Genomic DNA, 27185 nt, shown 5'->3' on the forward strand with positions numbered 1-27185 from the left:
CTGTGATTTCTCTGTTGCCCTGAGATGTGCAAAAACCTGTGTCCTTTTTGGCCTGCTTTCTGCATGGACTCTCTCTGAAGTGGAGAAAAGGGCCTGTGTTTGAAAGCACAGACATGCTTCAGTCGGCTGGGCTGCTCTGCTCTTCCTCAGCTCCCTTCTTGTTCTAGAGGGGGTGAGTATTTGTTGTTTCAGTATCCCAACAGTTGTAGGTGGTGGAAGCGTGTGTTGCAGCATCCTATGCTCTGGTGGTTTTGTGGGTGGATAAACAAACACTCTCTCTTTCTTTTAACAAAGCCCTGTGTTTTTGGCTCTTTGACCGCTGCCTGCTTTGGCTTCCCGCCCTCCAGCACCAAGCAGGACACAGCTTCAGGCACTGGAAATCGGCTTTCCCTGCTGCTCATCCCGCAGGAAGCCCAGCTTGCTTGCTGCTAAGGGGCCATCAGCCACTTGCCCCACTCCGCGGAGTGCTGGAGCTGGGGTTTCCTCTCCTGAGGGTAAGCAGGTTGCTGATTTTGGGGTCCTTGGGGCTCGGGGGGGGGGGGGGACGGGGGGGGGACGGACAGGCTTCCAGCAGAGGGCCCCCGAGCAGCACTGCAGCCGCTTCTGTGGCTGCTGCTGCTACTGTCGCTGTCTTTGGCCTCAGCACCACCAGCTCTCCTCGGAGCCTTGGTACCGGGTGCGGGAGGCACGGCAGTTCTGAGCATGGAGGAGTTGCTCTTTCTGGGAAGACAAGGGAAGTTTTTGCAAGGGAATAGAAAAAACAGTCCTGGAGAAGAAGGTAAGAAATTGGCAGATGTTGCTCACAGACCTGTGCAAAGCACAAACTGGTGTTGCTTCCCAGATAAGTAGGACATAATACTTGTTTTCATCTATTCTGATCTCCAAGCGTTTAACCTCCCAACCTTAAATAGAGATCTACTTAAAAGGCTGTTGAGGGGAGTATCCTTTGCTACCAGAAGTTATCAGGAGTACTGGAAGTATCCCAAACAATCGACCCAGACTATAATATACCCACAGCTCTCCTCTCCTTTTAATGTGAACAGAGACTGTTGTGGCATGTATGGCTATCAAAGTGATCCAAGATTGCTCATTACTCTCAAGCAGACGTGATATATTTATTATTAATGATATGCACATCATAAAAAAAAATAGCCCCAAGTCCCCAGCACTGGGTTCTGTCTAATCTCAGCTGAATGTATTCTAGCACCTCCTGTTCCTGCATCCTTCGAGAGATGAAAGTGCCAGCCAGCATAGGGGAAGCCAGCGGGAATGTGGCAGTGTGCTCCTCTGGGCTCTGCGTGTGGTTTCAGAGTGAGTGGGCAGACAGCCGGGGGCTGAATTAGGACTCCTATGGAGCCTGAAAAGTCAGCTCCCCACGGAATGCAGTTTTCACAGCTGAGGCAGGGCTATTAGAAAACACAGGACCTGCTAATCAATCTGTAGTAACCAAGAGGTTTACTTCCATTAGGCAAGTCCTCATGCTTGGTGACTTGAAAACAGGTAGGGGATACACGTATGAGAGCTACAGAATTGTTTTTCAGATTGCCCTTAGAAATCAGTGCAATTGGACTAATTCAGTTGTCATACTATGGAACGCAAGGCAGGAATTTGTTCTGTCAAGTTAAACAGCTAGAATGAGCTGCACACCTGCATCTTTGTAAAACAAAACCCCTGTGAAGGGACCCTCAAGGTCCTTAGGAATAGCCACCATCAAGGATGGAGTCCTGAAAACATGCATGATTAATTTTGTTGATGTCAAGAGGATTAATTGCACACACAGGTATGTTCAGGGTTGAGCCTGCTTGTGTAAATGATGACTTAACACTGACCATTTGTCAATAAAAGATACAAAAAGCCTCTTGTGCAAACACAACTGTGTGCTCTCTGCACCTAGTTTTTCTATTGAAATACCTTTATCCTCTGAAACTTCCTGACTTAAAATGAATTACTCCTGACTTCATCCAATGCAAATATTGTAACACTTGGTAGTCTGCGCAAAACCCCGGGAATGCAAGAGCTGCCAGTTTCCATCTAGTTCAGCATGGTCCCTGAGTGACAACGCTGTGGTCAGCACAAGTGACTGCTGAATAACCTACCAGAAATGCTGTGAGATAAACTTAGGGAATAATGTGCCCACAGGGAAAGCTTAACCCTTCCAGCTCCACTGAGCATGTGTGTTGATGTATCCTCTGATCTTCTCCAGCTTAACTTTCACTGTATCAAGTGCGGCATTGACAATGAGACCTTATGTGACCTCATGGGAAATTGTGCGTGGGGTGAGAAGGCAGCAGAGTAATTTCTGGGTAGTAGCAGACACTTGGTGGAAGGTGGATTCCCATCCAGTGCCATTGCTGAAGCAGGATTTTATTGCCTGGGTTGTGATGGGGGGGCTTTAGTCCTGAGGGACAAGATTTCCTCTGCTAAATCAAACAGAAGAGCTGTTGGAGGAGAGTGGGTGATTTTTAAGAGGGAATATGCAGGCCGAAGTGCATAAGTGATGCCAGAATTAACATATACACAGTGTGTTGGACAAGTCGTCTCTAGCTGATGGGTTTGTGTTCTGTCAATCACAGCGACAGGCAGGATTATTAGGTCCTTTCACTTGGGTGTCTCTCTGTATGTAGAGTGTAGTATTTTCAAACTTGGCCATGGGAACTGCCTTGGCTCTTGATGTAAGGACTCCTGGAAATGATTTGGGCATGGTTTTAGATCATGAAATGTCATGATGGTATATTTGAAGACTGACTTAAAATCATGCATCCTAATGTCAAAACATTTTTTAGCCAGAAAATGAAATGCATAGGTTTAAGGTGACAGTATTTAAAGTTATGGTGAGTTGGAAATGGATTTGTTATGGAAGTTATTTACATTTGTTACTCAAATAGCAAGCTAAGTGCCAGCTGTTGAGGACCATCCAAGACATGCGTTCACTGAGGGATATAAACACTTTAGGGAATCCAGAAACCCCCATTAGTTGTCAAGTGTTGAGAAGCAACAGCAATCTTCTGAAGTAGCTGATGCAACTTTCCATCAGGAGCTTCCCAGTTCATTTATAAGTGAAGCTTTATAAGGTACAAATTAAAGGGAATATCATTAGGGAGTTAAAACATGAAGAGTGTAGTCCTGGACTCTGAACATTGGGAGGAGGGAAAGCCGTATAGTTATTTGGGTTAGGGCTTGAGCATAAATGGTCATAGTGCTTCTTTTTGTTAATACAGGGGACTGTCATTTGTCCAAATGAAATGTAGCTCTAAAGGATGAAAATCATGGCTGTGTGGTCAGGCAACTATTGGAAACCCACTCACTGCTTAAGGACATGTTCTTAAGAAATTAGATTTATTAAAGGGAGTGGAGGAGCCCAAGTCCTGATCAATTCATGTGCAGACCACACGGCTGAGGTCTTTCAGGGAACCATTAAAAAGTGGGTGAGGTGACAGTGCCTGAAGAACAATGACCAGTGTTTAGGGGCTGAGGAAAGAGCAGACGTGCCAGCAGCAGAAGGGACAGGATGAGTTCAGCAGGGAGATAGCTCCCTGCCATGCTCTATGCTCTGCACATCCTGTGGTTTCTCATGCTGCTGCTTTTTTGTCTGTCCAGTGGATAGTGTATTATTCATAGAATCATAGAATCACAGGTTGGAGGACCTTTAATCTCACCCAGTTCCAACCCCCTGCTGTGGGTAGGAACACCTTCCACTAGACCAGGTTGCTCCAAGCCCCATCCAATCTGGCCTTGAACACTGCCAGGGATGGGGCAGCCACAGCTTCTCTGGGCAACCTGTGCCAGTGCCTCAGCACCCTCACAATAAAAAACTTCCTCCTAATGTCTAATCTAAATTTCCCTTCTGTCAGCTTAAAGCCATCCCTGATAGTGCCTTTGGGCAGGTGACAAAAGTGGAGCTTGGTAGCTGAGGAGTAGCTGAATAGGCAGTCACCGTGCTGTAACCCTAAACCTTGCTGAAGGACTGGAGCTTCTCCTCAGAACTACAATAGTCCCCTTTGTTCCTCTGTGTGTGTTATTTGCAGAACCCCTGGGCCTGGATAGTAAAGCTGAACAGGAGTTGGGGTACAGGTGCTTGTCCTCTCCTCCAACACCGGTCGGGAAAGAGCTGCTTGGCGGGCAAGTAGTGTAAATGTAAGTTCGTGTGTGTAAGTGAAGCAAGACCGCACGAGGCAGCAAAGATAGGTGAGCTTTGTCGTGCTGGAGCTGAGAAGGAGCATGATGTAAGATGTTGCTTACAGAATCGCAGGCTGGTTTAGGTTGTAAGTACCGTAAACCTCATCCAGTTCTAAGCCCCTGCAACGGGCAGGGACACCTTGAACAACTCTTCGATTTCCTTGCAGAGTTACAAGAAACCGGACAAATGCTGTCTTCTATGTATTTTTCGTGGATTTTCGCTGTGTAGCGTGTGCTTCCAGTGCGCTGCCAGGGTGGTGTGTGCCCAGCGCTGGGAGAGCCCTGCGGGGCTGCAGCCGCTCTCGGGGAAGGAGCCGCTTGGCCTCTCCTGCCCTGGGGGTGGCTGTGGGCAGGGTCGTTTGGCGCGGGCGAGGGGAACAGCGCCGGGGTGAGGAGCGCTTGGGACCATTCGGGTCCCGCTCCCCCCGCCGAGCACCTGCCCCGGCGGGGCCCCGCAGGCTCCTCCCTCCGCCGGCCTCACCGCCCCCGGGGCCCTGTGACGCCGAGCGGCGGCCGGGAGGGGACGGGACGGGCCGGGATGGGAGCGGGCGAGGGGACGGCCGAGGTTGCTGGCGGCTTTAAATGCGTGCCGGGCAGGCGCCGGCAGCACAGCCGCTCCGCCCCGCCGCTCGTTCGGCCGCGGGGCCCTTCAGCCGCCGCCACCGCCTCCCCCCCGGCCGGGTTAGCGAGACCGGCGGGCAGGCGCCGGTGCGCGTATCGGCAGGTCCAGCCCTGAGCGCGGCAATGCCCCGCTGACGTTCCCCAGGCTCCCATCCCGTGGCTGCCCTGCAGCCCCCGCCCGCCGCCACGCTGGAGGAACGCCGCAGGACCGAGCCCCGGAGGTGAGCAGGGGGGAGAGAGGTCTCTCGGGGTACCTGCCCGGCCGCCTGCAGCCCTGGGGACTGGGGGGGGACACCGGCAGATTTCGCAGCCAGGCTGGTCTAGCCCTGGTCGTTTTTCCCCCCTCCGCAGGGTCTGTCTCAGTCCGCGCTTGGTGCCAGCTTGAAAGACGCTGCGCCGCGTTCAGAAACTTCTTGTATGGTTCCACTTTATCTCAGTAAGTTCTGAGCAGCAGCGGGGTCAGGAATTCCTATTTCCCGTCAAGTTTTTAGTATTCCACCTGATTTATGTCCATATGGGGACGATATATATTTACTTTCTTAGTCAAGGCAAGCTCATTGCTGCTTGCTTTCCCTGTGGTGAGCTTTCTGCCGAGCGCTGCAGCCTGGAGCTGCTCTGCTGGTGAGCAAACATGGAAATGAGAATTTATTGGGAGCGCATCCTTGTAGTACTTAGGTTCAGGCGCTGTGCTTCAGCGTGCCCAGAGCTCCCGCGGTGCAGGAGAAGGTGCCGGGCATTGTTCTGTGGTGCTTAATCCTTCCGCATTGCTGCTCCTGTAAGTAAACTTGGGTGTAAGTAGCAGTAAGGTTGGGCCCTGGGGCAAATCTGAGTAGTAACAGCTCCGTCGAGGAACTGTACTAGAGGTACTCGCTTTCTTCTGCTTCAGGGAGGTATAGTTTGCTGTGTGGATGAACATGACTTTGGCTTAGGCTGCTGGCTACTTAGTGGCTTTATTGTTCTGGTTAGTCCTAAAATGTACATATTTTCCATTAATGAAGAAAAACAAAAAAAAGGAAGAAACTTGGCTAGCTGGGTTTAACAAAAGGTGCAGAGCTGCATGTTGTGTGGGAATAGAATTTGCTGCTCAGCAATTGCTGACACGATGTTCTCAGGAGTATGCCTAGTTTTTACTTGGCTGATAATCAAAAGGAAACTGTGCTTTAAGATCAAGGTACAGAGCCCACCCCCACCCCCCCCAGCCAAAACCACCCCAACGCTTGAGGCTCCCAAACCCAGTAACTGTTTCACAAGACCTAATTTTGTCCTCACAGCGTCCAGTCATATGCAGAATGATTAAATGGGATGGTTTGCATCTGTGTTTGGTTGGTCACCTGCTGGCATGTGTGTGTGCTGGTTTGTTCAAGTGGCTGGACCTGAAGGAAGAGGTTACTTGAAGCAGCATTTCTGAGATAACAAGGGACTGGCAACTGCAGAGGAATGACCAGTAGCCTGGGAGGAACTCGCATGGTGTGATGCTGCTGTCCAGAGCTGGGAGTGGGATGAGAAGGAGCTGTGAATTGGCTTTTTTCTTTTTTTGCAGTTGGTAGAGGAGGAATGAAGTTGTCTCTGTGTGCCCTGGGCATCCCTAGCAAGTTAACACCCTGTGCCCAGCCACTCTGCTCTGAGCAGGGTATGGCTTGTAAGTGTGAAGGGTTTGTCCTTTAAACTTCCATGTTAGGATTTTAAATCTTGAAACTTAGGCAGAAAACACCGTCATCTGCTGGTGGTGTGTTGTGGTATTCCTCACAGGAGGTTTTTACGTGGAGTTCTGTAGAGAGGCTCTCAAAATGCATTTTCAGAGTCCTGCTGCAGGTGTAGGGCAGGTGATTCAGTTACCGATGGCTTGTGCTGATAAGACACAAAGTGCATTTGGAAGAAAAATATCCCTGTGAGAAGGGAAAACACCCGTAACCCCTTTTGTTTCCTGATCAGCCTGCTTATCAGAGAGGGCGCCTTGCTCCTGCACACAAGTTCTTCCAGGAGCGGTGGAGAAGCCGGTTGTATTCCCATCAGAAGGATTTTTAACTGCATTAACACCTTGATACCTACAGTAAATAGCAAGCTGGAAAGTGTTTGGGCAAGGTTGTGAATGAGAATTGCAGTGTGAGAGGGTAAAGAGAAAACCTCTGTTTATTTTTCTGCCCATAACAGTTTTTTCCAGGTAGTAGTTCTTAATCAGAGGTACTGTCCTGCTGGAGAGAAGCACTTGGAAGGCAAGGTGTTGCCTTGATGGAGCAGAGATAAACTGGATGCAATAGCTGCTTCGGGAAGGTGGATGCCTGGAAACACTTTATTCTTGTGGGTACAGATAGTGATGCTCCTGCTTCGTTGTTGCCAAAGTGAGCTACCATCCTCATCACGCTCCAGCGACCTGCCTTTCATTTATTTTCTGTGTGCATTAGACTTAGAATCTGAACTCTTGCTTGGAGCAAATTCAAAGGGTTCTGATAGCTACTGTCAGGTTTTCTTGTATGAAGTCAATTAGCTGCTTCTGGCTTCAAATCCATTTAGGAGGCTCAAAAGGGAGTGCTCTTAGAAATCCCTCTAATAGCAGTTTACAGTTAATATTGATAAAGGAGCGTGTCTCTGTCATTGTGCTGCTTCTGGTAGAGGGAAAGCTTCTCTTTGTGCTCCCTCTGAATAAACAGAGCTGGAAAGGGGAGGCAGAGCTCTTGTTCTTCACTGTGTTTGAAAATGAAATGAAAATACAGCAATTAACTACCAAGGTTGCAGCTAACTCCTACACCCGTTCAAAGCAATGCTTCTCCCCCCCGCCCTTGAACTTTGAGTTGTTGTAGCGTCTTCTTTCCCCTGAGTTTGCTCAGCATTGTGTGTAGTTTGTGGCAGGAATATTTTTTACTGTTGAACACCGTTGAAAACAATTACAGCACCTATCCTATCATTGGGTGATAAAACAGCGTGTGGCAGAAGAGAAAAGCTGCAGAAGCTTAAAAGCACTTGGTGGTACTGTGGCCTGCTGAAGTGCTTGCTCTCAGGTAAATCTCTTCCATCATCTCTCTAGATCTTGGTGGCTTGATATCAGATAGTGGCTTCAAGGAGTGGCCATCATCTTTTGGGTTAAGGCTTGCATGGGAATGGAGCTCAAAGACAGTCTGTCAAACATACAAGCCTTGAAAATTAGTGAGTGATATTAGTTATGATGAAAATACCTCCTGTGGAATGAAAGTTGCCCCTCGGGCTATCAGCAGAAAGAATTTAGGTGAGTTTCTATGGTGAGAAATAGCAGAAAATTGGAGAAACCTGCGTCTCAGTTCTTGTTCTTGATATTCTGTTGTGCTTGGTTTGGAATTGTGGATTTTTATCTGAATTTCCAGCCACGCAGAGAAAAAGAGAGCAGGACTTGTAGTGTACAAGTCAGTTGTGATCCATACTCTGAATCCTGCGGAGCGCGTCGGAGGGAATGGCAAGTGGTCCTATTTTTAACAGGTTTTTCCACCAGAAAAATCAGAAGATGGTTTGACATAACCAAAATCAGAATCCTTTTTATTTGAGGCTCAAATGGATTTTCTGCATCTGATTTCCAGGATCGTGTGTGCTGTTAGTAGGGCTGCTGCAACAGTAAAGCACACTGAAGGGGGATTTGATTTATTTTGTAAGTGTGTGTGTATTATTTATGTATATAATTGTATGTGGAGGGAGAGACTGGATAATCTATGTATTTATTACTCCTAAGGAGATACTTTAAGGGAAGAGGGTAATCTTCCAAGTCACAGTGTTTCAAATCCTTGCTTTATTATCTAGCTACATTTATTAGGGAACAGGGTCATACTTCTATTGTGCTACTGAATATTATGATTGCTACATACTCTGTGTTAATCTGACTTGAAATAAGCCTTAACTGTCCTTCCATGAATAGTGATCCATGCATTTCACATTACACAGTGAGTCTTGAAAAATCAAACTTGCTGGTGGTGGGAATTGTTTTAAGGAATCCTTATGACTGATGTTTACTAAAATCTATTTTCTTAATAATGTTAATTATAAAAACGGCTTAATTCAGTGCTAATGTTATAAATGAACATATTTAAAAATTTTCTGAGTTATAAAATGTTGGCTTGATGAGTTATATCAATCTTATACAGTTATATCAATTGTTGTATTTTTGTTGCCTCCTAAACAAGTTATTCCTGCAAGGTATGGTCTGTAGGAAATATTTTGCCTGGGTTTCAGAGGAGAAAAGCATAGATGAAGCCAGAGACTGTGAAATAAATATAATTTCTTTACAAATTGGAGCAGGTTTGTCTGTGCTGCTCCTTTTTAGACAAGTCCTGAGGACTGCTCTTTGGGTTTAATCAGTTGTTATTTCATTGTTAGCTATGGATTTCTTTGCTAGAGATCTTTTCTTTTTTGAGGGTGGTTTGGAAATTGTGGGATTTGATCTGTTGGAGTGTTCTTACTGCTAAATATGGGATGTGGATATTTCCATGATCTGCCTGGTGATGGGAACAGATAATTGTGGGTGGAAAACTGTGCTTAGAACTCTGGGGGCTGTGGTGGGATGGTACCTCTTTTTTTAACCTGTGCAAGGTGCCTGCAGCTGATCTGTGGGATTAATCAACCAGGCTAAAACTGGATGTGCTTCTTCCCCAGTGGAGATTTAATTTTATTTGCCTTCTCAAGTTATCACAGTGAGCTGGTATTATGTAAGAAATCCTGGTGGCTTTGCATGTGCCACGAGCATTTGTCTTTTTTCACTTAAGATTTACTCCTGTAGTTTATTCTGTCTTCTTCTGCTCCTGTTTTCTGAGCAAAACCCGAACCTGGAAGCTTTTTGATTTTGATGGGTATTCAGATGTGTAATCTTAAATCAAAGGAAGAGACTGGAGTCTCTTGCATGTCAAGTAATCATCTGTATTAGAATTTTTGTGTCTTGTCTATTCTGCACAGTAATTGCAGAAACAGGACTTGCCTGTCCTTTTCACTGCTCTGTGCAACTTAATGATAATTTTCACCTCAAGTTATTTAAAGTTTTTTCTTAATTTTAATCTCCTCTTGCAGCTTTACTGATCAGAGCCTTTAATTTCAACTCTTAACCTTGAACAGAGGGTTGCAAAAGTGAACTGCTTTTATTGTTCTGTGACTATATAACACTTCAGACGTATCGTCAACCCTCATACGTAAGCATAAAGATCTGTTATCAAGGTTGCTAACTGTGAGAAGATTCTGTGTTTAGAATGAGGTTGGGAAATAGTCGTTTGGTAGGTCACGGAAAAGTAGCATTTGAATATGTTACACCTGCTTCCTTGCCCTAGAATTGAGTGGAAGTGTTTCCTACATGGGATTTGTACGTGCACATTTTGCTCTCAGTTGGTAAATTTGATGATTGTGAAGTGGGTTTTACCCAAATTCTTGCTGGATGTGAATAGCCTGATATCACTTCCACTTCTGACAGTTGGTGCATTCAGCAGGCAAACAGCACTGCTGAAGACCAGCCGCCCTAGTCAACAGAGCAGCCTGTGTATCCTTCTAGGCAGAAACAATAACCGCAGTGAAAAAATAGAGGGATACTTTGTTCTCTTCTGTCCCCTGTGGAGCTCCGTTCCAAAGCTGTAATGGCACAACAATACAGCGTGCGGTGCCCTGAGAGTTATTCCACATCCATTGTCTAACACCTCATGATCTATTAGGCTTGGGCTTGTGAATAGTGACTGAGTTTGAGGAGCATTGTCCCAGGCAAAGTGTGAATGTGGTGTTCTCAGGAAGCACTGCCAGATGCCTTCGTAATGCTGATGATGGAGTTTCAGTGCTGTGAGCATCCTTGTTGGTGCATAGGGAAAGCTTGGAAATGTGGAGCCATGCCCTTGGAGTGCCACAGCATGGTTCACATCTTTCCTGGCCATACAACGGGCTCCAGTCCTGGTACCTTTCCTACAGTTCATGGGACGTTCATTTCTGTGGGTCTGTTGCCTGAATCCCACAGGCAATTTGTCACCAGTGACTTCCAGCCTCGAAGCAATTCAATGGGTGGATTGTTAAGGCCATGCTAAAGTGCAGTAGGTTGAGTCCGGTGTGCATAGCTCCACTGGTATGAGCAGGAGGAACAAGGGTGAGATGATAGAGTGAGTGGAGAGAACATATTGAACGGGGATGGACAGGTGTAGGAACGAAGTCTGGATTGTAACCGTAGGCTGTGTGAGGGGTGGGGTTAGAAATCAATCGGAGACCAGTGCAAAGTTTTCAGTCCATCTTTGATAGGGACTTGAAGGGTGGTGTTAAGGAGAGGTTTAGAATACAATATTTAGTTAGAAGTTAATGGAATATTTCATAGGAAGGGACCTACAGAGGTCACCAAAGGCCTAGGTTGTGTTTTCAGTTAAAGCTCACCTGTGGCAGTGCCAGTTGACATCACTTAATTTCTTGCAAAACCATCTTGAATAGACAGATGTTGCTTGCAGAGTGTCAACTTTTGAACTGCTTCCATTTCAAAGTGAGTTTAAGTCTATGGTGTGTTACTGACATCCACAAAATGTGTTTGGAAAGAAAAGATTATTCCCATGTTAAGAGCAAGAAGTGCTTCTACAGGAATGTGATAAATTAAGGTTTTTCCATAGCTCAGAATAGAATAGTATTTGTGGTTTTCTACCTTCTTATGAATAGTAAGTGATCAGTTTATATATTGAAAAGCCAAGGTCTGGCTTTAGGGGAGGCAGTCTGTCTCTGCAGTGTATGCCTGCTGTGTTGTACAAGCTTTGAGAATGCCTTCTTTGGCCTTCAGCAAATAGTATATGGTTTAACTGTGCCCAGGGGAGTGGGTTTTGACACCCTGTTAGAGTAAATCAGTCTTCAATATGATCCCTCATGTTAGACCAAAGTGACTTGTCTAGCTTGGTAGATAAGGTACATGACTCTCTTGTGTTTTGAACTGGGAAAACGCTCCCTTGAATGAATCTGGCCAATGCTTAGCGTTGCTCAGTGTAGATAGGTTATGTGACTGTAAAAAACCAGCAGAGTATCATGGAATTCTTTGGGCTCAAATGGACTTTAAATCCAATCCAGTTCCAACACCCTGCCACAGCCAGGTACACCTTCCACTAGACCAGGTTGCTCCAAGCCCTGTCCAGTGTGGGCTTGAGTGCTGCCAGGGATGGGGCAGCCACAGCTTCTCTGGGTAACCTGTGCCAGTGTCTCTACCCAATGCCAAGAGTAGAGATATTGAGACATTGAGCCGAGCTCTCCTTGTCCCTGGCAATGCTGCTGTTGTGGTTGGAGCCCTGTTCTGTGAGTTGGCTTTGGTGTGCGAAACCCAGTGGCTCAGAGCTTCCCATGGCCCAAAGCCTCGTGGTCTGCCCAAGGAGCATCATGCACTGTGCCTGCTGATGCTGGTGTGTCCATGGGACCTTGCTGATGTCCGTTGGCAAGAAAGAAAAATTGGGTCTGTTGGGCTTTGTGGTAGACCTTGAATTTTCCACCTTAGCCGTGCACTGAAGAAGGCCTGGGAGCCTGCTAGCATTGAAAGAATGTGAGCAAGTCTGGGCTTGAGTGTGGGCTTGGGCCCATGCTTCACTGACAATGTAGGCAAGCCCAGGCACCCCTCCTTGACTACTGTGGGCACTGAACTACAACCATGGTGCTCTGACTACTCAGTTTCTCGTATTTGCAGGAGTGGGCATGTAGCTGTGGTTATCATCCTATAGTTCAACCCGGGATGGACACTCTGAACCTGTGAATAAAACAGTGAAATGTCAAGAATTGCTACAAAAGAAAAACCTCGAGGTTTCCTAAGTTTGCTATGGATCACCCATATCTTCCCTTTTCCAGAAATGTGGTACATATTTTTTGTTGAAAGGGAATATGCTACAAAACATCTTCGTGGAAGCCCCAACTGTATCTTAGCGTCAGAATCCTCTCCAGACACTGAATAAAAGGAGATCATGTCTCCAGCTTTAAAATAATTACTTAAAGATCAAGCTAGAAGAGCCCAGACCAAGTGCAGTTCACTGAACATTAGGTATACAACTTAATTTATTAAAAAGCATTGCAAAAACAGCTTAAGCTCACGGTGCTCAAAATATATCTCCCGGCAAGTAACCAGAATGTCCTCTGAGCCTTCAGAAGTGGAGAAATGTGGGAGTGTGCAGAGATCTCTGTGAACTCTAAAACTTTATGTAATTACTTTTCTACAAATGAAGCTGTCTTTCTTGAAAATGTTTCTTCCTTTTTAATTCTAAATGATGAAAAAGAAACATTTGTGTTAAGTATTCCTGGTACATTAATGCCTTGGGTTATGAACAGCTTAGTATTTTCCTGGGGAGGTTCAACTTGTAACTCAGGAAGGATATCTTGTATTCTCCATGAAGAAGTCAGTACACTTCTGGATATGACCCTTAGTTTGAAATTCTCAGTAATGTCTATGAAGTCTTGCACTGTGGTCTCAGCCCAACTTTCCTGGCTCTGTTCCCAGACCAGTTATTCCACGTAGCAATAAAAAAAAGGCAAGATAATGGGTGCAGATAACTGGTATTTAATGTTGCTGTCAACAATTTTCCTTTTACCTTTAAACAGCTATGTTGCAATGAGATGCTGGGCACAAAGCTGTTCTTTGTTAGCAGGTGTCTCCAAGCAAGTGGTGATTATATGAAGGTTTACAAGCTGGGTTAAGTGATAGGTGGTTATAGCCTGTATTTGAGAAAGTGCCTCCAGCTGATGGTTAAGATGTGTGTGACTGGTTCAGAGTCACCCAGGAGTACCTTTTATCACCTTTGCTTACCGTGACCCTTATCACCAAAGGGACAAAAGGCAGCTTTGTATCCAAACCCTGTTGAAAATTATCTGGAGTTGGCCGCTGTTGTACCCTCTTCTGGAATGGAGATGTCTGGTTAAAGATGAGCAGTGAAATCTTCAGGCACCAGCTTATATAACTACAGTTATATATACCCAGGAATCCTGGCTGAAAGAATTTCTGGTGAGTCGGGGATGAATTAGAACAGCTATGGAGAGGCCATGTGATGACCAAGCTGGGCAGGTTATGCTCAGTGGGTGCTGACCACGAATGTTGCCTTGGGTTGCCCTCTCCATCCCCAGACATGCTGGCTTGCCTTGTGACCACACCTGACACACCAAATGGGTGTGCTATAGAAAGTTGGTTTTCTGAGGTTTCTTCCCAAAGAATGGCTGCCTCCAGACACATGGAGGCAGATGCACGTTAAGAAGAGAATGGAACCAGACAGTGGGTGATAACATGAGCAAATAAGCCTGATATCTCGTTCACTCCTCCCTGGTGGGATGAGGAGAGAATCAGAGTGCAAGTACCCAGCCAAACCCAGCATATTCTCCACCCCTTATTCCATACGATTTGCATGATACTCAGGTCCCTATCCAACACATCCTCCTTACCCATCACCCCCCTTCCCATCCTTTGATATAATACATAGATACCATTTCCATAGTCTGTGGACCACCCCTGTGAAAGGTCTGTAAATTGTCCATAGATGTCCATTGAGTTGATTTAGTCTGTGACTTTGGGCTCCATCTCTTATAATGGTCACTCAGGACAGGAGAGGTGCTGTGTTGAATGGAGTTACTGGGCACCAAAGCCAGCTCAGATTCGTCACTGCTGCACCTGCACTGCCTCTTGGAAGTCTTGTCCTCCATTACTTCAGTTGGTTCCTGCTATAGTAGTTTCTGTAACATGCAACTCAAATTATGGGTTACAACAATTTACAGGTTTTTTCCATTACAATGTCCACCCCAGTTCCTTTCAACCAGACCATAGGGCTTAACATTGTGATGAATTTCTCCCCTTGCACCTTCTCCAGCTTGGGCTTACCCACAGACTGCAGTCCCATAGGGGTGGAGCTGCTCTGTCTTGGGTTCAGCCATGGCCACACGCTTTGAGATGTCACAGCATGACCGGGTACACCACCATCGCTGTTATCAGACCGTTCCCAGCATAGCAGAGTCAGATGATAAGCACTCCAATAAGCAGCAAAACTATAAAGCATCCGCTAATGAGCACTAGACTCCAGTAAACAGTGAGGCAAGCAAGCCCTATGGTAAATACACAGTAGCCTACCAATTAATAGCTAAACAGCAGTAACAGCTATGAACTTGATCTAGCACATTCCAGTTGAATCCCTGGTTATTTGGAACTTTTTGCACCCCATGTTGGGTGCCAAGAAGAACTGTTTGGGTTTGACCCCAGCTGGCAGCTAAGCACCACACCACTTCTGGCTCCCTCTTCCCAGTGGGTTGAGGGAGAGAATTGGAAGGCGAAAGTGAGAAGTCATGGGTTGAGGTAAAGACAGTTTGATGGGTGATGCAAAAGCCACACATGCAAGCAAAGCAAAACAAGGAATTAATTTGCCAGTTCCCATCATCAGGCAGGAGTTCAGCCATCCCCAGGATGGCAGGGCTCCATCATGTGTAACGGTGTTGGGGGAAGACAACATCACTCTGAATGTCTCCTACTCCTTCCCTCAGCTTTATATGCTGAGCCATGACGCCATATGGTCTGGAATATCTCTGGGGTCAGTCAGGATCAGCTGTACTACAGGAGCCTGAGTAATACCAGTAGCCTTTCTTTGGTGAAGGAAGATACATGTGGTCTTAATCTTCTAGGCTGTCTCTATCCAGAAAAATGTTTTTTTTTTAAGTCTATCCCTAGAGCAGATGAGATTTTTCAGCCATTGCCTGAAAAAAATACCTGTCCTAAAGTCCCTTTTATCTTGCAGAAATCTGCTTGGTCTTGTAGACAAGCTCACTGGTCATCACACTAGTTTTTAGGGTACTTTGGAGGATCCAGGATCTCCTGCACTAGTGGTGCTTGTCAGCATAACTATGCTTCTACCACTTTCCCCCCACCCCAAGTTGTTTTTTGGATGGTGATGGGTTACTAGAAAGGAGTTTGTAAGAAGTAGCTGTGAACACTTTCTAGCAAGAAACTACTTTTCAGCTCTTGGGTTATGGTTTTGTTCTCAGACTTGTTTTGGGCTGATATGAGTAAGTCTATTTTGGGCTGCCCTTGACTGGATGTCATCTAAGGGACACTCTTGTTAAAACTTGGGAGTTGCCTGCTCAGCGGTTCAGTTACGTGCTCCCGGCTGTGGTTAGAGACAGCAAATCCAGCTTTAGGGCACTTAGAACCAAATTAAGAACATGACTCTCCCATGAAGCAAAATGCCAATCCAGTAGCTAACTCATTTTGCTGGTAAAGTGAGTTTAACATTTCTAAATGGATTGACTTTATGCAGAATCATGCGTTGTCTGCTTCTACCACTCTGCTTTTATTCTGCGTCATGTTCCTCCCTGTTTAATTTGGTGTCCTGGCCGTGAAAGAACCCATATCCTCCGTTCACTGACTAATGCAGGAAAAACACCATCATGTGCCCCTGCCTGGTCTGGGCGAAACTCTTATTAATGGCTAATTGATAGTCTGCAGGTCCGAGTTTAAAGATCACGGGCTTGGTCTGCTCTTTAGTGGCACCACGATTCAAAGTCAAGGTAGTAACTGGGTCATCATCATGCATTGGTCTCATTGCTCTATGAGCTCTGTGCGTGGAAGGGCAAGGGGCACCTGAAGGTAGTGCATTGTTCTGTACAATATTGACCTGCTCCCTGTTGTCCACTGCTGGGAATGTTATGGAGAATCATAAGAAATCTCTGTTTGCTGTTTTTTTAGGTGCCGTCAAGAGTGTGAACGTGTGGCTGAGCTCTTTCATGAGGCTAGCAGACATGGCAGTGAGGTTCCCAGTGGTCATCAGTGTTCTGACAGCTATTTTCTTTGTCTGATAACGTTGGCAAAACCAACAAACGTACCTCTCTGCTACCATGACATGACATTGTGAGTAGAGGCACTGGCACAGGTTGCCCAGAGAAGCTGTGGCTGCCCCGTCCCTAGCAGTGTTCAAGGCCAGGTTGGACAGGGCTTGGAGCAACCTGATGTAGTGGAAGGTGTCCCTGCCTGTGGCAGGGGATTGGAACTGGATGAGTGCTTTAATGTCCCTTCCAACCTAAACCAGTCTGGGATTCTATGTGGTGTAAGCCTGGACAGCAGTAGCCAGGAATCAAACATCAATGATTTTGCCCCAGCAGCCTGATGACAGCCCCCAGAAGGCACAAGAGGCTGCTCTCCGTGACTGGGATCACAGGTCTGCCATGGTCATGCAGGGAGGAATTGTCACTTGCAGTCACACTGCTGCTGAATGCCCCTCATAGGGGTCATCAGTGAGGGACCAGTGTTCCTTCAGGTTCTTGGGCTTGTGCTGGCATTGTTGGTATTTTGCTAAGCACTTGGCAGTCTTGAGAGACAGAACGGCTCCTGGGGTCCGTGGTGCTGTGGGCTGGGACTGCCTTGCTCCTGTTGTTCTGGCAGGAGCTTAAATTGGTGGAAGTGATGAAATTCTTAATTTCAGTTCTCAGATGGCTTTAAAATAACTTGGGTTTATGTTTCTCACCCCTCTCTCCTCTCTGGAAATGTTGTTCCTTCATCTTCAGTAAACTTGCTTTATGTTTTTGTGGTTGTTTGAGTTTTGTTTGTTTGTTTAGGGGGCAGTGGTTTTATTTTTTTCCCCTTCCGGAGCAGCTAATGAAGGAAAAAAGGGCATTTACTTTGCAAATTGGCTCTTTGCATTTCTGTCAGCCACATCTGCAATAGTTTGATCGACGATTATTAAATTGGCATTTTATGTATTCACTGGGACCGATGCCAGTGACATTCAGCAGAGATTTTGTCTCATTTTCCCTGGGAAGCAGTCACTATCAAGTCTGGACAAGAGTTGTCATTCATATGAGGGTAGCTTGGAGCACTTTGTTCCCTGAAAGCCTACTGTTTTTCTTGCTCATCTGATGTTTTTGGGGGAAGTTGCCTTTCCTCTGCCTGGATTATGTGTGTGTGCTGACATTTGCCTCTTGTCTTCGTTTTACAGCTGTGAGCTCTGATCACACTCTTGATGGGATCTCAAACAGCATCACTTTCCTTCTTACTTTTGGGTAACTCATCTAACTTGTAGAAAATACACAGTTTTACAGGGACTTTCATCTAGTAACCAGGTAAAGTTTGCAGAGATTGATTTGTTTATTTTGTCTTCCTTCTTTCTTTACCCCACCAAGATCTGTACTATTTCAAACTCAAATAAACCCCTGACATACTCCTGGTTCTCTGTCATGCACTTTCTCCAGGTCTCAGGCTATAGCTGGACACTGTGGTTGCATCAGGATTTTGGTAATACACACACTTCGCGAGTTCTTGCCTTTGTGTGCTGCTCAGTCGTGCCACACGGACTGTGTATGAGGCTGAGTGTTGAAGCAGATTACGGGAATCATCCATGTTAAAAATATCCTTTATGCTGGATTATGTTTGTGAAACCAGCATATCATGAAATCGCTTGTCACTTCAGTACACCCAGAGCTAGATCAGAAGTGCTGTGACTGCACTCTGTGAAGTGCTGAAAGTGCATTAGCTCCCTTGGTTGTTTCAAATCTGTCCAAAATGTTTTATACAACCTTGCTTTCTGCCTCTGCCAGCCCAGCATTGTGCTGGATCAGGTGTTGTCTGTCCTCCTTCCAGCAGAAAGCGTGAAGCCAGCATATGTTCTGTACTGCATGCTTAGTTGTGATGATATTAACTTTGGTGGTCTAGAGATCTGTGATGCTTTTAGAGCGACTTCAGCATCTCAGAGGTGAAGGGAAGGAAAATACGCAGCTCTAGGAGTCATGCGTTTGAAAGTGTAAAGCCTGAAGGGAGGAAAAGTTCCAAGCTGTTAGAGAAGTGAAATTAAGATGTAAGATGGTCTCATACATTTTGTGTGTTGGGGGTTATTGCTACAGAGACTTCCCCCCCAAACAATCACGTGGGAGGATGAGTGCAGGAGCTGCTTGCTGGGAAGCTGGGATGGGGAGTCCTGGACTCTTTTCCCTGCGGAAAACTGGCTCTGGGTTAGTGGTGCCACTGGGTGTGCTGCTCCACCCCACACTGTACACACTGCCTGTTCCTTTGCTGAGTGGGAAGGGGACTTAACCCCAGGAACTCCCATTCCAGATAACCTTTTGCTTTTACAAGGTGGGCTGGCAATGCTGAGGCACCCACCCTAACATCCCTTTCTGTAGGTAGGAAACCATGTAAAGTCCAAGCTACCTATCCCTTGCTTTTTTGAGCCCCAGTGTACCCAAATACTCAGCAGGTGCTGGGAAGATTTCCTACAGTTGCTATTTCATAGAATCATAGAATAGTTAGGGTTGGAAAGGACCTTAAGATCATCTGGTTCCAACCCCGCTGCCATGGGCAGGGACACCTCACACTAAACCATGTCACCCAAGGCTCTGTCCAACCTGGCTTTGAACACCGCCAGGGATGGAGCATTCACAGCCTCCCTGGGCAACCCATTCCAGTGCCTCACCACCCTAACAGTAAAGAACTTCTTCCTTATATCCAATCTAAACTTCCCCCGTGTAAGTATTAACCTGTTACCCCTTGTCCTATCACTACAGTCTCTAATGAAGAGTCCCTCCCCAGCATCCTTGTAGGCCCCCTTCAGATACTGGAAGGCTGCTATGAGGTCTCCACGCAGCCTTCTCTTCTCCAGGGTGAACAGCCCCAACTTTCTCAGCCTGTCTTCATATGGGACGTGCTCCAGTCCCCTGATCATCCTCGTGGTCCTCCTCTGGACTTGTTCCAACAGTTCCATGTCCTTTTTATGTTGAGGACAGCAGAACTATTTCTAGACTATTTCTTTGTCTAGGTTTATATAGCTGCGTGTTTGTGTATATATGTATTTATGTGTGTGTGTATGTATATATAAATATAGTAGACAGAGGATTTCTTTACAGATCCTGTCTGCTACTGACTTGTGAAGTCTTGTACCCATTTGAAAGTCATGTGTTGAGCTGGTGTAAAATCCATGCTTGTAATATTGCAGTTCTGAGTCTGTGATACCTGATCTTATGACACAGTCCACTTAGGCACTGGTTTCTCAAGAAGAGCTCTCACATGAGGCTTGAACAAGCAGCTACTTCATAAAACAAGATTGTTTTTACATAGACACGGGTTTAGTTGAAGAGCACATGAAAATGCTCTCGGAAGTCAGCCCTTTGGAGAGGTTTTATCTAAGGCTTGCTGAGCCTTGGGTCATGCACTGAATTATTGATCTGTTGAACACTGACTAATTTTGAGTGGGGCAAACACTTTATGGCTTGGGGTCATGTTTTCACCTTAGCTCTCTTCAGTCCACCCTGGATTGTGCTCTCTCCTTCTGCCCCTTTCCCATTTTCAAAGTACTGAGAATTTGCTCATGGCTTTTTTTTTTTTTTTTTCTCAAGCAAATATTTTGAAGCAGGTTGGGGATTTTAGGAACATTTTCATACCAAAATCTTCTTTTTTCCATTAGTAGCCAAAACTGAAAAAATACGTAGTGATATCCAATTGGATGGGTAAAACGTGGTCAAATAAGAAATTGCCTGTGAGGCATAAAACTAACAAAAATATTGCAGGACATGAGATTGTCACAGAAATAAATGGCATAAAAACGCCAACTCAGATCCCCCAGGCTGTCCTGAAATGATAGTTTTTAGGAAAAATCCACTGCTGCTTGTGGGTTTAAAACCTGTCACCATTCTGCCTCTAGAGAAAACTTATTTGTGATTTATATTTCATGCTTTGCAGAAGATGAAGTTGCAGAAATGTTTGGTTTATGTTAGTCTCAAACAGATATATTCATAGTATTTGCAGTCCAAAATCACTTCTTCCTTTTGATTGGCTCATCTCATAAAGCTCCTATGTAAATGCAGTCTTGAATTCCTTTCTGTACCCTTTCCTGGCTCTAGCTGCAGTCACTATAGCAGATGAATAGGGAAGATGGCAGGAACCTAGTGCTGAGTGGTAGATGTTCACCTCATCCTAGTGCAGAGAGGTCTGGAACCAAGATGCTGTGATTTCCAAACTAAGCTTGAAGGAAATGTGGACTTCTCCTTGCTGGTATGTCTCCAGTTACAGCTCCATGGTCTCCTTTAAGAGGAGAAAATGAAAGTAAACAGGCAGCTGAGTTTATCAGGTTTTATAGAGTTGTGTCATTTTATGGTAAGCAATCTAAACACAATAAAACAATGGCTTTAACTGCTACACCTACTGTAGGGTCCATTGCCAATATCCCCCTTGGATTTCCCTGTGTTTTGATAATGTTGCTTGGTTGTTTGTGCAGACGAAAGCTTAAACTTTGTTCACTGCTAATTATTTTTCCTGATAGTTTTTTCATTTTTGGATCCATATTGGATTGGATTTTTGGTATCCAAATTGAAGTGTCCTCCTGAAGTTCTCAGATATTTAAATTGAAACCCAAATGATACAACTTATGTTGTCAAAATAAATTCATATAATTCTTAGCTTGGTTTCAGGAAGGTGCTCTCATAGGCTTCACCTATGAGTTGAGATAAACCCTTTGAGTTCTTGACATTCCAGTCAGTAAGAGTTTTGAAAACAAGATTTAGTCAAGAACTGAGACTCGTATTTAGATCCTGTAATGGGACCTAATTTCAGTCCCTGCGAACACCTCTGTAGAGTGAAACATGTCATGTAACAATGAGATGATCTAATTGGAATTTATTAAATCCCCAAACCGATAGAAGTCCATACCCCCTAGTTTTCAAATATGTCTTATTAAGGCACTTTAGTAATCTGAATAGAATGGCACAGTATCACTGAACCATCGAGGCACCTTTCCCAGAGTGAAATCCATGTAACCTGGGATATTTCACACAAATAATTATATCCAGGTTTGTATTCTGTTTGTTGCTGTCTGATTGATCCAAGGCACCCAACAGCTTTGGGTTTCCCCATGGCCTTCCTAACTTGCTGACAAAACCAGAGTGTCAGTTGACAGGGGAAATACTTGAATCCAGTGATTCAGGCAGCAGTGTAAAGACAAAGGGCTGCCCACAGAAAGCACACTTACCCTGTGTTTGCTATGTCCTTTCTCCAAAGCCCCTTTACCAAGTGTGCTTCGGTAATGAAACGCTTGTGTTGCTGTCATCCCTGAGAGATGTGAGCAAACAGCAGCAAACCGTTGAGTTTTCACATGCCCTTTGAAAAGACGAGTAGTCCAGAATGTGCAATTGCTCATAATTCGGTCATAACATGATAAACTTGCAAAGCTTTCTTACTTTTTGCCTCCTCCTTGTTTCAATACAGCATGTGCTATTAACCAGCAGCCGTTTTGTACACATTGTGGTCCAACACGTGTTGGCGGTTCCTTGGCAATAAAAGGTAGGAGTTGGTGCTGCAAAAAGCACAACTGAAAACAGATGAATGGTCCATGCTCCTTTAATGTTGTGTATGTTCTGTCCTTTTCCTATGTGTCTTGCATCGTCAGAAAAAAGGGTGCTTTGGCACTTTACTTGCATTTGTTCGGCCTGGAGAAGAGAAGGATCAGGGGAAACCTTAGAGGAGCTTCCAGTGCCTAAAGGGGCTGACAAGAAATCCGAAGAGGGGCTTTTGAGAAGGGCAGGTAGGGACAGGACAAGGGGGAATGGCTTTAAACTGACAGAGGGGAGATTTAGATGAGATCTTAGGAAGAAGTTCTTCCCTGTGAGGGTGCTGAGGCCCTGGCACAGGTTGCCCAGAGAAGCTGGGGCTGCCCCATCCCTGGCAGTGTTCAAGGCCAGGCTGGACAGGGCTTTGAGGAATCTGGTCTAGTGGAAGGGGACCCTGCTTGTGGCGGGCCGTTGGAACTGGATGAGCTTTAAGGTCCCTTCCAACCCAAAGCAGTCTGTGACTCTATGATTACTCTTCAAATGTAGTTTGCACATGGGCTCTGCATTATACTGTCTGATACAGTTACAGCGCTGGCTCTGTTCTTTGTTCCCTTTGTTCAGTCCAGATTTTGCTGGTCTTTCTTCCTGATTTCAAAAGCCGTTTGAAATGGGAAGAATTGTAAAAGTTTATCAGCAAGTAGTAACCCTCGTTTCTGGCTCTCCAGCTACATGACACCTTTATTTGCCGTAGTGAGTGATACCTCAGTGCAGCAGCTCACATTGCCACATCAGCCCTTATTTATGTCAAGGACCTGTTTCCCTCTCCTGTCTTCACCTGTGAGACACTTGTTAAAATCCTATTGACACATCATATCATTCCCAGAAATGTCTGGTACGAATCTAATGATCTATCAATACTCAAGCCAATTACTGAAGCAGCTCATGTTTTCTCACTTGAGTATATTCTGTCAGACTACATGATTCACTCTGATACAGACAGGGAAAATAGGATCCCAGTATTACTATTATTTTATTAATTTTCAGGTTTGTTTCCAGAGCCTTGCAATAGCAGCAGTGAGGATTTGGATCTAGATAGAAAGTGTCTGAATGGCCTTTTACCTTATTAAAAGGAGCTGATAAACCAGGCTTAAACAAGGGCATGTTTCTGTTCAGAGACCCTAAAAAATCCCCCTTTCCCTCTCCCCCCTTTCTTCTGTCCAGTGTCTTCTCCATGGGATGGTGAAAATACCTTTTTCTGCGGCAGTGCTTCACTGATGGCACTCTGCCAGTTTTCCCCTCAAGACCTAAGTGGAGATTTTCTTGTTGTTTCACATGATAAAGGATGTTTTCTTGCTAGATTTTGGCCTGAAGAAATCCTGCAGTAATCCAAGATGGACAGAAAAGCCCAAGTCAAGGGAGGTGGCGCTTGGGAGTCTAATCCCTGAACTCCTGCGGATTAGAAACAAGTGCCATGCCAGGGCGATACAAGCTCTATTCCTGGCCCTTTAAACCCCCCAGCTCCTTCAGATCCGCTCTGCGCCTGTTTCAGGGGAAAAGCATCAGGCTTGCAGTGTGGCTTAAGCGCTTTTCCAACCTGTTAAATGGGATGGACTGGTGCAAGGGAAGAAAGGTGCCATTTATTGCTCAGCAGCAAGTGGGTGCTGCTGTGATGGCCAATTTGAGCAGCCATTTCACCAGGTGGATGGCACCTGGTGAATTTTCAGCAGTCCTTGCAGGCAGTGGAAATTGCTCCCTTCCTTTCACCTCTTTTCTCTCTCCTCCTTGCCATAATACTTTCTTCTCAGTTGCTGCAAACTTGGACTGATGCTGCCTGACATGACATGGAGAAACTGACCTTGGAAAGTGGTGTGGGATGGGCTCAAGGAATGGAGGCAAACGCCAGGGCACGTTGTGTGTGAGGATGTTAGAACAGACTTTACGGAGTAATAAAGCACTTGTGATTTGTGTTTGGTCTGGAAATCCAGCCCCATCTGTTCCAGATTTTTTCAGTTGTGTTTATAGCAAGTAGCTACTGTGCTGGTGTGGGGAGGAAATAAGATAAATAAAAATTGGGCTGTGCCTTCACGACTATTGCAAAAAGGCAAAAGCATCCATGAAATAAGTTCCCTTCTGTTGCATTAGGAGAGATGTATAGTCTTGAATAATTTAATGAAAATTGGAGCTTTCGGTGAAGGATTCCATGTGCATGCCTGGGTGCTGGCTTTGTATGTTCTCTTGGCAAGAAGCACATCCTACCCTTCACACTGAGCAGCAGCTGCATGTGAAATGGTACCTTCCTTAAGCCAGGGAAGTTTGTTCTTCAAATCCTCTGTATTCTGGGTCTCTGGCAGATAATGCAGGCAGAAACAGCCTGTGGGAAGGGGAAGTGGCCTTCTTTCAAGTGTCTGAATTGGAACTAAACTTAGGAGGCGATGCTTGTCTTTGTTTTGGGGTATGGTGCTGTATTATTTGCTGACATCTGGTAATCTGAGTGAAAAATGGGTCTTTCCATATGCTTCCAAGTGGCTTTGAATCTGACCTATTTCACTTTGTTCTTTATCTGTGACATGTTTGAGACTCATTCACAGGAGCTGAACTGCAGACTAAGAGCTGAGAATGTGTCCAGTAGTGTGTTAGTAAAGGTGTTTGTGGTGGAGGAAGATTTGGCAAAGATGAGAATGTCTGCTCTGCTGCTGTTTTCAGAAAACCAGGGCCTGGGTACATTATTTTGTGGCTGGTTTTTATTGTTTGTTGTTTTTCGGGTCCGTGTTGACACACATGGTAGATAACCTGAGACATTCTCATTTCTTGGTATTCACCCGGTCAGATTTTGTACTCTCCTGAATTTGAATGTGCACTTAAAAAACTCTATTGCTGCTACTACATATAGGAGATCATGCAGGCCAGGTTGGACCAGGCTTGGAGCAACCTGGTCTAGGGGAATGTGTCCATACCCATGGGAGGGGGTTGGAACTAAATGAGCTTTAAGATCCTTTTCAACCCAAACTAGTCTGGGATTCTGTGCTAACAAGTGGAAGCAATAGAGATGTGAAGAAAGTTTGAAGGCTTTGTCTCTCTCTGTACTGAGTTTGTACCTATTTCATCTAGAGAATATAAGAAAAATGTCTTAATTTTTGATCATTATCCATATATGCCTGTTTCTTGCCATTGGTAGGAAAGCAGGTTACCGGCTTGGTCTCCCGTGTATTAAGATGGAAAGCTTCCACAGTGACTGTCCAGCAATGAGCAGCAAATGTGTGCTTAGCCTCTAAGGAGATTATTTAATATAGCTACATTTTTTTCTTTGTTATTTTATCATCTTTTTATTTGCTTGTCAAAAGTGAATTTGGAACTGAACCTTGGAAAGCTTGCAGGGTCTTATTTTGTGTGTGAAATACAGCAGCAGGAGTTCTGGGCAGTGTCCCAGGAGGACTTTTATGGTGTAGAATTAGGAGTCTCTGCTATACAGAGAAGCAGATAAGAGGTGGAGGGGGAAGGAGACAGCTGCTAACACCCGTCCCCGAGTGGATGAATGAACGGGTGACACACAGAAATGACTGCTGTGATGGTCTGACTTGCTATCGCTCAGTCTCTGGATAATCCTCATATGTCAGATTTCTGTAAGGCCAGCATGTGACACAGAGCTCGCCTCCCAGCACACAAGTGTGCTCTGCTGATATTAAGAGGCTGGCTGGAGCCATTCGAATGTGTGTCTGCGTCTATGTAGTGTGTGTGCTTGCTTGTGAGCGGGGTTCTGCCGTCATGGTCTTCTAGAAGAGCTTAACAGAGAAACTGGAATCCCACAGACTCTTGGCTATTGCGTAGATAGCTCCAGACTTGCCTGTGTGTCTACATCATTTTTAGGGGAAAAAAAAAAAAAAAAAAGGAGAAAGGAAAAGAAAAAAAAAGAAACAAGAAGCAGGAAAAACCGCAGAGATTTGTAGCCAGGATTACCTTTCTCCCACCTGTCACCACTGATGTCCTCTCAAGGTTAGAATTCGAGCTACGTGAGGCCAGCTTAAACCAAACGGCATCTGGAAGGAGCTCTATGAAGGAACCACAGGCTCTGGAAGGAGAACAGCAGTGCCCACAGGAACATGAACAACAGCTTGCAAGTTAACCTGCCCAGGACCTGGGCTGGTTCAAACAGCTCGCTCCAGGAGAAGTCTGAGCATTCCTTTTTTCTTTTCTATTACTACAGGATGGAGGACGAGGCAGTACTGGATAGAGGGGCTTCCTTCCTTAAACATGTATGTGATGAAGAAGAAGTGGAAGGTAAGAGACCTTGGACTGCTTACAGTTTTGCATATAAGATGATCATGGTTGGATAGCAGAGAAAAAGGGCGCCTTTGTTCTGCTGAGTAATTAATCTTAAAATTGAAACATCAGTAAGTTTGATCGGGGTAAAACTGACTTGTTAAAGAAGAGGATTTTGTTAAAGAAATTTTCTTTTTCAGTTGAGGAGTGCGTGTCATTGTTGGTTGCTGGCACACGTTTCCACTCCCCACAAAGCCCTTTTTGGAGTGCCTTCCAAAGTGACTGAAATATCAGAGCTGTTTGTGTTTCTTTCCTCTATGGATATAGTTTTTACAATATTGCAGATCACTTGGAAGTGCTGGAATACAGTGGCAGATGTCACAAAGGGAGAGGTGAACTGGAAAAACCAGCTGAATTTGTACTGAGTGTCGGGGTGGGCATAAGGCAGCAAGTGGATGTTTGCCTGGGTGATGCTTTTAGCTTAGGAGGCATAAAGAGAAGTTTTTTTCCTTTGAAAAGGAACTTTTTAACAAAGCACAGTTTCCTCGCTTTTTAGGAAATCCTTTGAAAGTGCTTTATTTTCTCTCCAACTAAAAATGTTGTGACATCCCAAAGGCGGAAGCAATTTCAAGAAATTTAAGGTTGTTTGTGGGAAATTATTAAGCTGATGGGAATGAATTATTTGCAGCAGATTCTCTTTTTCTTGGTTTCTGGGGATCAGTTGACTGTGTGCTTGATAAACTAGTGGGGGAGAAGGAGGAAAGGATGGTAGGTGCCTAGAAGGGAAAGGAGGCCAGTGTTCACCTCACAGTGGTAGCATTCCCTTAAGTATATTATTTTATTCTAATTTCTTTATTTATTAACAAATGCATGTGGCTTTTTGGTTTAAAATGTTTTGAAAGCTGTAGGGTTACAGCCATGTCGTTGTCACT

The 27185-nt window shown here is 45.2% G+C and overlaps 1 protein-coding gene across 6 annotated transcripts in view; it reads left to right on the forward strand.

Moving 5' to 3' along the window:
* SLC4A4 (solute carrier family 4 member 4) overlaps positions 1–27185 on the forward strand; it is a 202858-nt gene that overhangs the window by 35109 nt on the left and 140564 nt on the right. For 4 of the 6 annotated variants that reach the window (XM_057428369.1, XM_057428388.1, XM_057428413.1 and 1 more), the window contains one exon: positions 26198–26271. In XM_057428369.1, the coding sequence (XP_057284352.1) occupies positions 26199–26271 (73 nt within the window). In that variant the 5' untranslated portion in view covers position 26198. Of the gene's footprint in view, positions 1–4872; positions 5019–6794; positions 6909–26197; positions 26272–27185 lie in introns of those variants that run through there. The other 2 variants (XM_057428362.1, XM_057428378.1) reach the window with 2 other exon arrangements.

Source organism: Pezoporus wallicus, unplaced genomic scaffold, assembly GCF_028554395.1.
Source record: "Pezoporus wallicus isolate ANWC-B61680 ecotype Strahan unplaced genomic scaffold, APGP_CSIRO_Pwel_v1 scaffold_3294, whole genome shotgun sequence".
NCBI classification, from domain to species: Eukaryota; Metazoa; Chordata; class Aves; order Psittaciformes; family Psittacidae; genus Pezoporus; species Pezoporus wallicus.